Source organism: Castor canadensis, chromosome 9, assembly GCF_047511655.1.
Source record: "Castor canadensis chromosome 9, mCasCan1.hap1v2, whole genome shotgun sequence".
NCBI classification, from domain to species: domain Eukaryota; kingdom Metazoa; phylum Chordata; class Mammalia; order Rodentia; family Castoridae; genus Castor; species Castor canadensis.
In genome coordinates, this window is record NC_133394.1 from 16,057,736 (window position 1) to 16,070,132 (window position 12,397).

Consider the following 12,397-nt stretch of genomic DNA (forward strand, 5'->3'; position numbering starts at 1 on the left):
AGCATGCATGTTCCTCAACAATGAAAACTTGAACTGGCATTTGATCCAGCAGTTGTGCTTCTGGTGTGTATAGCCAAAGGTAATGAAGTGAGCATGTTGAATAGATCTCTGCACTCCTGTGTTCCTTGCAGCACTGTTCACAGAAATGGAGGCAACCAAAGTGTCCAACTGGTGGTGGGATAAAGAAAATGTAGTATATATATCCACAGAGAAAACTTACTATTCAGCTATAAAAAAGAATAAAATCTTGTCATTTGCAATGACATGGATGGAACTGGCGATTGTTAGGTTAACAGAAACAAGCCAGACATCAAAAGAGAGGCCCTGCACGATCTCACTGATATGTGGAATCTGAAAATGTTGATCTTATGGTAGTTGAGAGGAGAATGGTGGTTCCTAGAGGCTGGGAGTGGTTGATGTAACTGGACCTAACTTACGTGCGAGTAGGAAGTGCTGTTTAGGGTGAGCGTAGATAACAATAATAAACTGTACATTTCACAAAGCTAGAAGGAAAGATTTTGAATGTTTTCACCATGAAGATGTGATAAGTGCTTGAGGACATAGGTATTTTTAGCCTGTTTTGAACATTACCCTGTGTGTGTTTGTGTGTGTGTATTGGAAATCACAAGTATGCTATAAATATTGTACAATTTTTATGTTTGTATGTATCAGTTAAACATTTAAATAAAAAATAGAATATTGGCAGTGGAAGGAAGGGCTGGATAGGAAGAGAAAAACTTGGCAGAAAAACAGAATCTGATGGTCTGTTGGATACAGGAAATAAGGGAAGGGAAAAGTAGAAATTGACGCAGCTTCCCAGCCAAGGTAGATGGCTCCTTTACCCAAGACAGAGAATGCAGTATGTTTGGTAGGAGTGTAGGCTGGTTTTAGGTTTTCTGAATTCCAGGAACCTGTGACAGATCTGTAGGAATAAACCGAAGGCAAGAGGACAGAGGCTGGACATTATTTTACAGAGATAAACTTTGAAGTGTTAGAAAATCATTCAGGAGGATGGTAAGGCAAGAAGATAAGGAAGCAAAGGACAGAATCTTTGTGAGTCCTTGTCCTTAGGGAATGAGAAGGAAAAGAACAATGAAGAAGACATGATAGTCAAAAGGGAAGGGGGACAGCAAGAGAGCATTGTGTGAAGGAGGCCAGAAGAGGATCCTCCAAGGAAGAAGTAAGCTGTGCCATATTCTAGGAAGCTCAGGCAGAAGGAGGACCAAGAAACAACTCCTCCCTGAAGTCAAGAAGTGGTTATGTGTAGGTGGGCATCTGTGAGAAAGCCCTGACTGCTGTCCCCCCTTCCAGTGCCCCTTTATAGCTCAAAGTAGCCAAAGAGCAGCAGTCATTGCCCCTTTTTCCTGATGACAGTTGTGGTTACTTCTTCAGAGGGGTGCATGAGACAGAAGGAAGGGCTCCTGGAAACCTCCATAATGACCTCCCTATGACCTTAAAGTGTGGAAAGAAGGAAAGGCAGGACAAAGGGTGTGAGGATCAGGGCCAGCCAATCAGAATGTTCCAGGCACAACCAACCAAAATGCTGCTTTCTGCACACCTAATTAGCATACAGATTGACCACTTTAGACTTTTCTATCTCAATAAATTAATTCTGCTTTACTTGCTAAGAAAAATAAATAAATAAAAAGAAGTGGTCAGGGTATCAGAAAGCTCAATGATGGCTAGGCTGTACTTGGTGGTTTTTATGGGGGTACTCATCTCCTAAGACCTCTGCGAGATAGCTGGTATTGTCCCCACTGACATGAGCAGCTGAAGACTTGGAGAAGTCTCTGAGCTAGAAAACTGCCGATTAGACCTCAAATCCAAGACTGAGTTGTGTAGGCTGTGCTCTTAACCACGGTGACCAGGAGCAGACAGAGGTCCTTAGGCTGAGCCAAGGAGGTTGGAGATGAAGGAAAGCTCCTTTCAGTTTTTCAACAATGAAGAAAGCTGGAAGCTATGGACAATAGGTTAGTGAGGAAAAAAGACTTACGTATTTCTTTCAGGATGTGTTCATCGAGATTTGGATTAAGTGCCTGAGTAACACCTGCTTCTGTCCATACCTACTTCCTCAGGGACTCTGAGGAGGCGTCAGCGGGGGTGGAGGTGGGGAGTGGAGGGGTGTAAAGGGTGTGGGGGGTGAAGGAAGAATCTGCCCCTTGGCCAACATCTCTGCAGCACCTTTGGTGCCAGATAAACTGTCAGTGTGTAATCTACATCTGACTGTTTAAAATCCTAATAACACTTTATACTTTCAGAGAGTTCCACATACCCTTTCTCCCAGTCTCCAGAAAACTCAATAGACAGTTAATCAAATGTATATTATTTATTAGGCTTGGAGGCATAGGTGGTGTCTGGGGCTTGGAACAAGTTACAGTAAGCTGCTTTAGGTTGTACAGCTAGAAAGTGGCAAAGCTGGGATGGGGACTGGCCTCCTGACTGCAAGTCAGAGTTGCCTTGTGGCAGTGGCAGTTGGGGTAGAGGAGGAGTTGGTGATGAGGTGGAAATGGGTACCTCTGCTGAAGTACCTCACACTCTCTGGGAGACGATCCTTTTACCAAGGAGGAAAAACTGAACAGCACATAGAGTGAGTATAGCTGGTGCTTCTGAGATCCTGGGCAGGTGGATATCAGACCTCAGAGAGAGGTTGGACCCCAAGGGTTCCTAATGAACAAGAATGCTGCTACCTGTGGCTCTGCAGCTCGCCCCTAGCCCCTTATCTGGGCACTTATCCTAGGAGCTTATATGGTCGTATAAGGCACAAAAACAAGTCTAGGTGCTGTCTGCTCTGAAATCGTAGTGCTTCTCTTTGTTGGTTTCCAACTGGAAGTGAACCAGTCACTGGAAGTGAACTGTAGTATGCAGTTCATTTTGACCCTAATGTGAAGATAGCTGCTAACAAACCAACCACCTGTTGGATTTCAGCCTTAGCTTTGATAGGATGGACTTGACTAACCCTATGTGCAGAAATTACCACTTCTTCCAAAAATATTGGCTTAGACCTGGAAGTGGATATTTGCCTTGTAATCCTTCCATCCTTCTTGCTTCTGCTGGGGTGGGAAGCAGGAGTGGGTATGAGAGCCAGCTTCAGTAGGCATGGCTGCCCTCCCATGCCAACCTGTCCCTTTCCTGTGTTCAGTGGCTGTTTTGCTTGGGTGAGAGAAAACTATGAATGAAAATCATGAGACCTTTCTTAAGAGAGCCTGCTGGCCAGGAGGTTGTCCTCAACACACAGATGGGTTTGTACGAGAAGAACCTGCGAAGGCCAACAGAAAACCGAAAGCAGATTCTGTTGGCAGGGACAAAGTGAGTGAGTTGATGGTAGATGGCCGCCGTCTGTAATGTTTTTCCTTCTGTTGCTCAAAGGGTTGTCACCTAAGGGAGGACATTGCAAATGTGATTAGTGAGCAGGAATGTTAACATTTTCCATGAGCCGTTCTTAGGACATAAATGTTGCCTCTCTTCCTAGGTATGCTTATTTTATAAAAGTGGGCATGTCTTGGTTAGGAGGACTTTGACATGTATTGTGCCTAGCTGTTTTGAAATTAAGTTTGAATTTTATGCCACAGAAGCTTTTATCAAATGCCTGATCTCATCATAAATGAATTATATGGGAAGTGCATGTGCATCTTTCCAGGTAGTATCTCCTTTCATTTCTCCAGCAACCTATTGCATCATTAACCCCATCTTTCAGATGAAGAAACTGAGGCAGAGAGTGAGTAACTTGCCAGGCACACAGCTGGTGGGGAGGGGACAGAGTTGGAAATTTCCAGGATTTCAGTAATCTTAACTTGTAATATAGCTTAAAACCTCATGACTTTGTGTTTCCAGGACATGTGTGTGTGTGTGTATATGTGTGTGTGTTTTGGGGGGAGGGTACCAAGTCCAGAAAGGTAGAAAGGTTAAAGGTCGCTGGGTGCTATTTGAGCTTCTCTTTCTATGGCAACCATTAATCTTCTGTCTTAGTGCTTAAGACTTGTCTCCTACCCTGCTTGTTGCAGTGTTTAATGCATTGCAAGTGTTAAAAATAATAATTCATTTTTCTTCCAAAGTTTCAGAATTCAGTAAATATAGTATCTTAAATTTATGATGGTGAATATGTCCTTTTGATGGACTCTTGCAAATCATTCTTGGCTCTGTCCACTTATATTTAAAATTAACTCACTGTAAATACACATCTTTGACAGAACCTTTAATGTTAGGAATTACTGAATATCTGTGAAAGGCATCTTTGTGTATGGACCTAGTTACTTTTACAGAGCCCAGTTTAGCAGAGAGCCTGGAAAGTGTTTACTATATGTACAAGACATTTAAACATTGTGCTTATGGAGAATTGATTATAAATATATGTAGGAAACGCATCACAGTTTTTGGTACTAGGATTTGAACTCAGGACCCTGTGCTTCCTTGGCAAACGCTCTGCTACTTGAGTCGTACCTCCTACCCATTTTTGCTTCTTGGTTATTTTTTAAATAGGGTCTTATGTTTTTCCTCAGGGCCAGCCTGGACCTTGGTGGTACATCCTATGGGTGTGTACCACCATGCTTGGCTTATTGATTGGGATGGAGTCTCGCCGACTTTTTGCTGGGGCTGGCTGTGAATGGCAGTCCTCCCAGTCTCCACCTCCTGTGTATCTGGGATTACATCATCACATTTTTGTAATCCACCTTGACCTGAAATAATATTCATGGATTTCTTCCTCACTGTTTTTTTGAGTCACTTTAATAGCTGTGTTCTTAACCATGTTGCTAGGGAATTCCCTTACAGGTTCTCTAATCATTTCACGTGCAGTGCTTCATTCCTTTATTTTCAAGTCTCTTTCCACATTAGCCAACATAATTATATGTAAGACATAAACATGTAATTATAATTAGGACATGTTTAGATATATTTATGTGTGCATACAATTCTCATTGGGGAGTTTGTCTTCATGGTGCTAGCGGGATGTTCAGACCTGTGTTTGTGTTTGGCTGTACATATATGTGCCTCATTACAAATGAAATTTAGGGACTTTTGATGTAAATTCCATGACTGTGAGCTTGAGCGTGGTGACCTTTTACCCCATTGTCAACACACAATGTACATAACGAATTCAGTCACTGCACAAATATCAAATACCTCGTTCCATGCCAGGCACTCTGCAGGTGACTCAGTGAGTGCAGAATAGATGTTAGTTTATGGCTCCGTGAAATTTGATCATTCATTTCATGCAGCTGCACAGTCTTTTAAAATAAGTGTCCCTGTTGTCATCAAAATTGTCTGTGTTCCTCTCTGAGCCCTTCTCCATCCAATTATATCTGTTTTATGTGTATACATATGAATTTTTTTTTGGCGGGGTCAGGAATTGAACACAGGGCCTCGAGCTTCCTAGGCAAGCTCTCTATTCCTTGAGCCACATGTTCAGCCCTTTTGTTTACATTTTTTTGATTTTGAGATGAGGTCTCAATATATAGCTCAGGCTGGCTTTGAACTCTCAATCCTCCTGCTGCAGCCTCTTGAGTAGTTGGGATTACAGGTGTTCACTGCCACACTGGCTTCTTTTATTTTCTCCATATTTTTGCTAATTAATCATCAATTTGTTAATCCATTGTTTAGTTCATTCATTATTTTATTCCGTTGTTAAATAAATAACATGTGCTGAGGACCATGCTCATTCTTGTATAGAGAGTACATCAACCATATTCACCTTCTTAACTTCCTTCTTCTACCCTCCCTCTCCTATTAGTGACCACCCCTTAATGTGACCTGTTTTTCACAACATTGCTTGTATTTGTATTGAGCCTATATTCTGGTGGGAGAGAAAACATGAGGCTTTTGGCCTTCTGAACCTGGCTAACTTCACATAGGATGATGTTCTTCAGTTCTATCCATTTACCCGTAAATAACAAAATTTCATTCTTCTTTGTGGCTGAGTAAAATTCCGTTGTATACAAATACCACATTTTCTTGATCTGTTCGTCAGTAGTGGGGCATCTTGGCTGTTTCCGTAGCTTAGCTATTGTGAATAGTGCTGTAATAAACATGGGTGTGCAGGTGGCCTTTATGGTAACCTTGGTTATATTCCTTTGGATATATCCCTAGGAGTGGCATTGCTTGATCATATGGCAGTTCTGTTTTTAGTTTTTTGAGGTTGCTTCTCCATTTTGATCCTCCTTATGTAAGATGTGGGTCACACACTCTGACAGCATTGTGGCAGATTGAAGGAGACAGGTGGTTGATGGTAAGACACATTTGATTTCACTTTATCCACTTTTCCTGGGGGCCACTATTGTCAGCTGCTCCTCACTGTACTGGACAGCACCCTACCTTCACGATCCATCAGACCCATTCTCATTTATTAAAAGAAAGAAAAACCTTTGGGTCTGCAAACACTTTGACCAGATTACAAATTTTTGTTAAAAAAAAAAACAAACAAAAAATGGAAGTATTGTATTAGTGATATTTACTGATGAGCCTTTATATCCTAAAATGGTTACAATAATTTGAATATTTTAACTTTTTCACTTCAGAATTGTGATGTCCATTTCGGCCCAATCTGTATCTGTAGTTCTACATTAACTTCAAGACAAATTAACATAGACCTTCCTGTTTTGTGCCCATACATGGTACCATTAAAACAAAAACCAAGGCTGATCAAGTGTTTTTTGAGATATCATAAATGTGGAGGAAATGTACATACATTTCCTCTTTCTTAAGGGAGTTGTTCAGTCCTCTTGAACCTGGGCTCCTCTGCCCACGTATTAACTGGGGTGTATCAGAAAAGCCTCTAACCAGATACTTCTCTCAGCCTCTCAGTTATAAATTGGATAGCTTCCTTTTCACATATGCCTTCCTAATCATGCCAGAGAGCCCAAGCCCCCTATTGGGGAGAGACATTTTGGCTGTATGCACACTGCTATTCTCATGGCACCGGGGCAATTATTAAGTCTATCCTTACTGGAGACAGATGTGGATCCAGAAGTATGGGCCTCTCAGGTAAAATAGAGCAATTGATGCCACCCCTGTTAAAATCCATCTTAAAGTCCCCACAGCTTTCCCTCACTAGAGACAATATCCTTTAAAGCCTAAAGCAAAGCAAGAATTACAAACTAGCAGTTATCAATCTACTATACTGTTTCTATAAATGACAGGTGTTTTCAGTAGACTTTATACATTGTCCTTAATGTTTTTATGATTCTTCTTAAAAATCCTATTGGTTTTATTCACATATGAAAACATCTTTTACTTTAAAGGATGGTTTTCACTAATTTCTGTTTGATCCCTCTTTTAGTAAAAAATAACTGGGTGTCTCCTGGTCCTGGTCCTGGCAACCCATCAACTAAATTTCGTGCCACTAAATTTCCCTTGTCACCTCCTGGGTTTGGGATAAAGATGGGAGCTTCAAATAAAGACCTTCATCCACCAGGGACCCTTAGATGGGTCTCTGCGAGAAGGACCCGACTGTTGTCCCCTACCAGTGTCCTTTTCTAGCTTGAAGTAGCCCAAGAGTGGTTGTTGCCCCTTTTTCCCTAAAGGCAGTTAGGGTTATTCCTTCAGAGGGAATGAGACAGAAGGAAGGGACCCTGGAAACCTCCATTATGACCTTCCTGTGACCTTAAACAGTCAAAAGAAGCAAAGGCAGGACTCAGGACTGACCAATCAGAATGCTGTAGGCACAGCCAAACAAAATGCTGCTTTCTGCACACCTAATTAGCATAAAGATTAAGCAAGCCATGGAGAAAAAGGATTAAAAATCTCAGATCACATTATTTCTTGGGCAAACTCTCTTGGCACCCTGTCCCTAATCTCTGAGGACTGTACTCTCCCACTTTACACTTTTCTATCTCAATAAACTCTCCTGCTGTACACTTAAAAAAATCTCTATATATTGGGACAGAAAAGGTGGAATACAGGTCCACAGTAGTTTATTTGAAAATTCCAAGACTACATGTGTTTTAGAATGTAGATTTTCTTAAATATAAAAGGTAATTTGGGGGCATATATGGTATAGGATATTCATTTGTAGGTGGAGATAGGTTTGTTGTGCAAATTACTTATATCATGATGGAAATAAAGACCGAACCCAATGTCAGGCCAAGCTTTCTGGCTTTTAATTTTTGGAATTGTGACTAGGGGTTATGAGCTTGTTTTGAAATGTACTCAAATGTTGAATCAAATGGTATTAATCATGAGTTATACTTAAAGAAAGGGAATATTGCTATGGGCTGGTGTCAGAAATGGTAGGGTTACCTGGTCTTTAACATTTGTATGGGACCTTATTTTAGTCATTGTTGAGTCTTGGGCAGCTAGAATCATACCTGGCACGTTTTTGACAAATAAATATATGGCAGCTGAGTAAATTCGTGGAGGGAGGGGTAGAGCCTTCAGCCTGACCATACTCAGGACGGGTGGTGTGCACGTGGGTATATGTGCATGTGCTCTGATTATGGTGACTTCTCTGCAATTTATTAGGTAGGCGAGGTAGCTCTGTTCCGAATACCGATTTGTTTATGCCTTAGGTACCTGTTAAGGCTGGGGCAGGTATCCTTGAGCTGGGCTTACTCTTAAAATGGGGCTGGGGAGTTGGGGAGGAACTTTGGTAATAAAAATGCCTTGGACAGTAGAGAGATAGGGGAAGAAAAAAAGATGGTGTTGGGAATAGATTATGTTTCTTTGCAGGGATTCCTCAATAAATAAATAATAAATAAATAAATAAATAAAAATAAATGTGGGTGCATACAGTTCATGAAGAGGCAGTTAGTCTGCAGTTTGAAGAAAGAGTGGACGTTGACCTGTTGAATTTGGGAAGTGACAGGAAGTCAAAGCTAATTTCAAAATCCTAATACTCTGCCACTAGAATAGTGATTCCTTTGGCTGAAAGAGGGAATTTTGGAAAAGAAGCTGGAAAAGATGTGATTAACCCACTAAAATGATTTGCATAGTAATTGAACATATTGATAATTTTGTGTGAACACGTATGTGTGCCTGGATACAAGGTATGTTCTAATTCTCATCTTGTTAGTCCAGAGCCTTTAACAAGAAACAAAATCCTACATGACTTGATTGTTTTACATGCCTTTTCTAAACTGCTTTTGTACGAAATTTAAATTTCATTTAATAAAAGGAAAAACTCTGTTGAGTAGCTTTAATTCCCCCTTGCACTTGTCGTTACGCATTAGCAATTAAGTCTGTACCTCTCCCAGGTTGATGAATTTGAACTTGATCAATTATCTGATAGTAATTACCAGCACAGACTGATCATTAGTGCTGAAGTAACATTCTTATTTCATCTCACCGTTTATTTCAGGCACTTTTCATAGAGGCACACATTTATTTGACTGACTGCACAATTCGACTTGCTCTTTTGACTTCTGCCACTGAGGTCAAAGTATTGTAGGTTTCTTAAATAGAGTAGAATTGAACAACATCCTCTGGTATTTTAAACTATCTGGACGTGTCCTCTAAGGAATGAGGCTCAGTCTTTTCTCCTCTTGCTTTAGCTTGGCAGTTTCCTTTTAATTTTTCCAAGTCCTGGCAGGGCTGTGTTGCCCTTTTCTTCTCTCTTGTAGTCATTGAAAACATCACAGGCCAGATGACATCACACTTCTGGTAGCTGGAGGCCAATATAAAGCTATTGACAGGCTGATTTCTTCTGATGCCACTCTCCTTGCTTGTAGGTGGCCGTCTTCTTCCTGTGTCTTTATCTGGTCTTTGTCTGTTATGTCCAAATCTCCTCTCCTTTGAATGACCCCAGTGAGGACTTCATCTTAAATTGACACTTTAAAAAACCTTATCTTCAGATATGTCAGATTTTGAGATATTAGGAGTTAGGACTTCAACATAGGAAGGTTTTTTTTTTTTTTGTGAGGGGGGAGAGTGTCACAATTTGGCACAAAAGCAAAGAAAACTAGGACATTTAAAAAGCTTAAGGAGGACTATACACAATGGAATTTTATGCAGCCATGAAGAAGAACGAAATGTTATCATTCGCTGGTAAATGGATGGAATTGGAGAACATCATTCTGAGTGAGGTTAGCCTGGCCCAAAAGACCAAAAATCGTATGTTCTCCCTCATATGTGGACATTAGATCAAGGGCAAACACAACAAGGGGATTGGACTTTGAGCACATGATAAAAGCGAGAGCACACAAGGGAGGGTGAGGATAGGTAAGACATCTAAAAAATTAGCTAGCATTTGTTGCCCTCAACACAGAGAAACTAAAGCAGATACCTTAAAAGCAACTGAGGCCAATAGGAAAAGGGGACCAGGAACTAGAGAAAAAGTTAGATGAAGAAGAATTAACCTAGAAGGTAACACACACGCACAGGAAATCAATGCGAGTCAACTCCCTGTATAGCTATCCTTATCTCAACCAGCAAAAACCCTTGTTCCTTCCTATTATTGCTTATACTCTCTCTACAACAAAATTAGAGATAAGGGCAAAATAGTTTCTGCTGGGTATTGAGGGGGTAGGGGGGAGAGGGAGGGGGTGGGGTGGGTGGTAAGGGAGGGAGTGGGGGAAGGGGGGAGAAATGACCCAAGCATTGTATGCACATATCAATAATAAAACAATAAAAAAATGAGTAAAGAGGACTAAATGAAAGGCAAAAGGAGAAAAATAAAATTCTGATTTTTGCAAGGAATAATGAGTGTTCATGTGTGTGCTGTGTGTTGTAATTTACAGAACATGTGTTTACGTCATCTCATTTCCCTCTCAGCATAACCCAGGACATAGGATGCAGTCCTTGTCCTTAGATGTGCATCCAGCCCCAGAGAGGTCTTCTGGCGTGCATTAGTGTCTGAGCTGCACCTGAATTCAATCCTTTAGACTCTGTACTATTCTTCCCATCAGTCCATACAGGCAGATGAATAGAGTAAGCCCCTACTTTGAGCAAAGTCCATGACCTTTTTGTTGGTGGGTTATTTTGTTCTGGAAACACTGGGAACTAGAGACACCATTTCCTTGTCAACCAGTTGTTAGCTTTAACTTTCATAGTGTAGAAAATAAACAGCCAGAAAACTGTAACTTTTTGGAAGTAAATACAAAAGGCCACATTTTCGGGAAGTCATTTTATTATGAAAAGTTCCAAGCATAGAATTAGAGTGATTGATACAGTGAACTCCCATATTTGTGTCACCCAGATTCAACAATTATGTGGACCGTTCCATAGGTGCTTTATTTATTCCTTTCTTCCTCTTAAAGCAAATCTGACATAATTTACTTCCCTCCCTTAGAGTATCCAACTTTAAAAAAAATGACATTTTCTTACCTAATCCTGATGTGTACCAGCTCCCTAATTATTTCCAAAATGACTTTTCCAGTTGCTGAGATCAGAATTCATATGAGGACATTGGTTCAGCACACTAAGCGATGACTGACAACCACTTTTCTTGTCTTTGTCTCTTGCGTTCAAGAACACCTGCTTCTTAGGTCTCTACAGAGAGAGACTGCATTGAGTTGATTAATTTTGTTGTGTAGCTTGTGGTGACAATAAACAAATTCTTTCTATGTACTAATAGTATTATTTTTAAAAGGCTAAATCTTTCCCAGACTGAAGTGAACACAGTAAATATAAATGTTTTAAAGTGTCTTTATAAATTGCATTGAGATATGTTTTATTGTTCCATGATGTCTGACTTTTTCTTAACATCAACTCGTTATGTTTTAGCTCACACGAAACATTGTTTTATGAGGTTATTTTCCAACCACTGCTGACGAATACAAAGCTGGTAAAACAAGTCAGCAAATACTTTTGTGAAATGTTATTTTTATAGTCAACAGGAATGCTGCTAATGGGAGTTAGCAAAGATTCTGAGTGTAACTATTTAACAGCCTTTAAAATCTGATGGCCTCATATTTTGCTAACATATTGTCTCTTCCAATAGGTATAAATGACCAAGGATTGTACAGAGTTGTGGGGGTGAGTTCAAAGGTCCAGAGACTTCTGAGTGTGTTGATGGGTATGCCTCTTTTCTAATCATTTTCCATTCATTATTTGTTTGTTTGTTGACTTCACCACTTACTATTTCATAGTAACATACAGCATACTTGAGAATCCATTGTTTTCTTGTTCTGCTTAGATGAGTTGTCTCCTGAGCAGAGGCAGTTGACTCAGAAATAGATTACTATTTGCATCATCTTAGGTTATCTACGTGACTTAATTATTAAGAAGGGAAGGAAAAACAAATGGAGCTCATGGGTAAATGTCTTTCACTGCTCGCTTCTCACGGCAATGTAGCAGTCAGGCTCTGCACAACTTCCAAATTGCCTGTCCAGAATCTTGACGGTACATTTGGTTGGACAAGACCACTGGGACTCACTCATTTTTATGGAGCTTCCAAAACTGTCATTTGACAGCAAGAGCCTGATTTTCAGGGCGTCATTGGTATTCACAGTAGCTTGTTTGTAGTTCGCAC

General features: G+C 40.5%; 1 protein-coding gene across 10 annotated transcripts in view; it reads left to right on the plus strand.

The window, feature by feature from the left end:
- Nucleotides 1-12,397, plus strand: part of Arhgap10 (Rho GTPase activating protein 10) — a 285,111-nt gene that overhangs the window by 164,182 nt on the left and 108,532 nt on the right. For 6 of the 10 annotated variants that reach the window (XR_012435594.1, XM_074041257.1, XM_074041258.1 and 3 more), the window contains one exon: nucleotides 11,867-11,941. The exons of 2 other annotated variants lie outside the window; for them this stretch is intronic. Coding sequence is in view for 6 of the 8 variants with exons in the window: in XM_074041257.1 (XP_073897358.1) it covers nucleotides 11,867-11,941 (75 nt within the window). In the remaining 2 variants the exon portion in view is untranslated. The remainder of the gene's footprint in view (nucleotides 1-11,866; nucleotides 11,942-12,397) is intronic. 2 more of the 10 variants (XR_012435593.1, XM_074041263.1) reach the window with 1 other exon arrangement.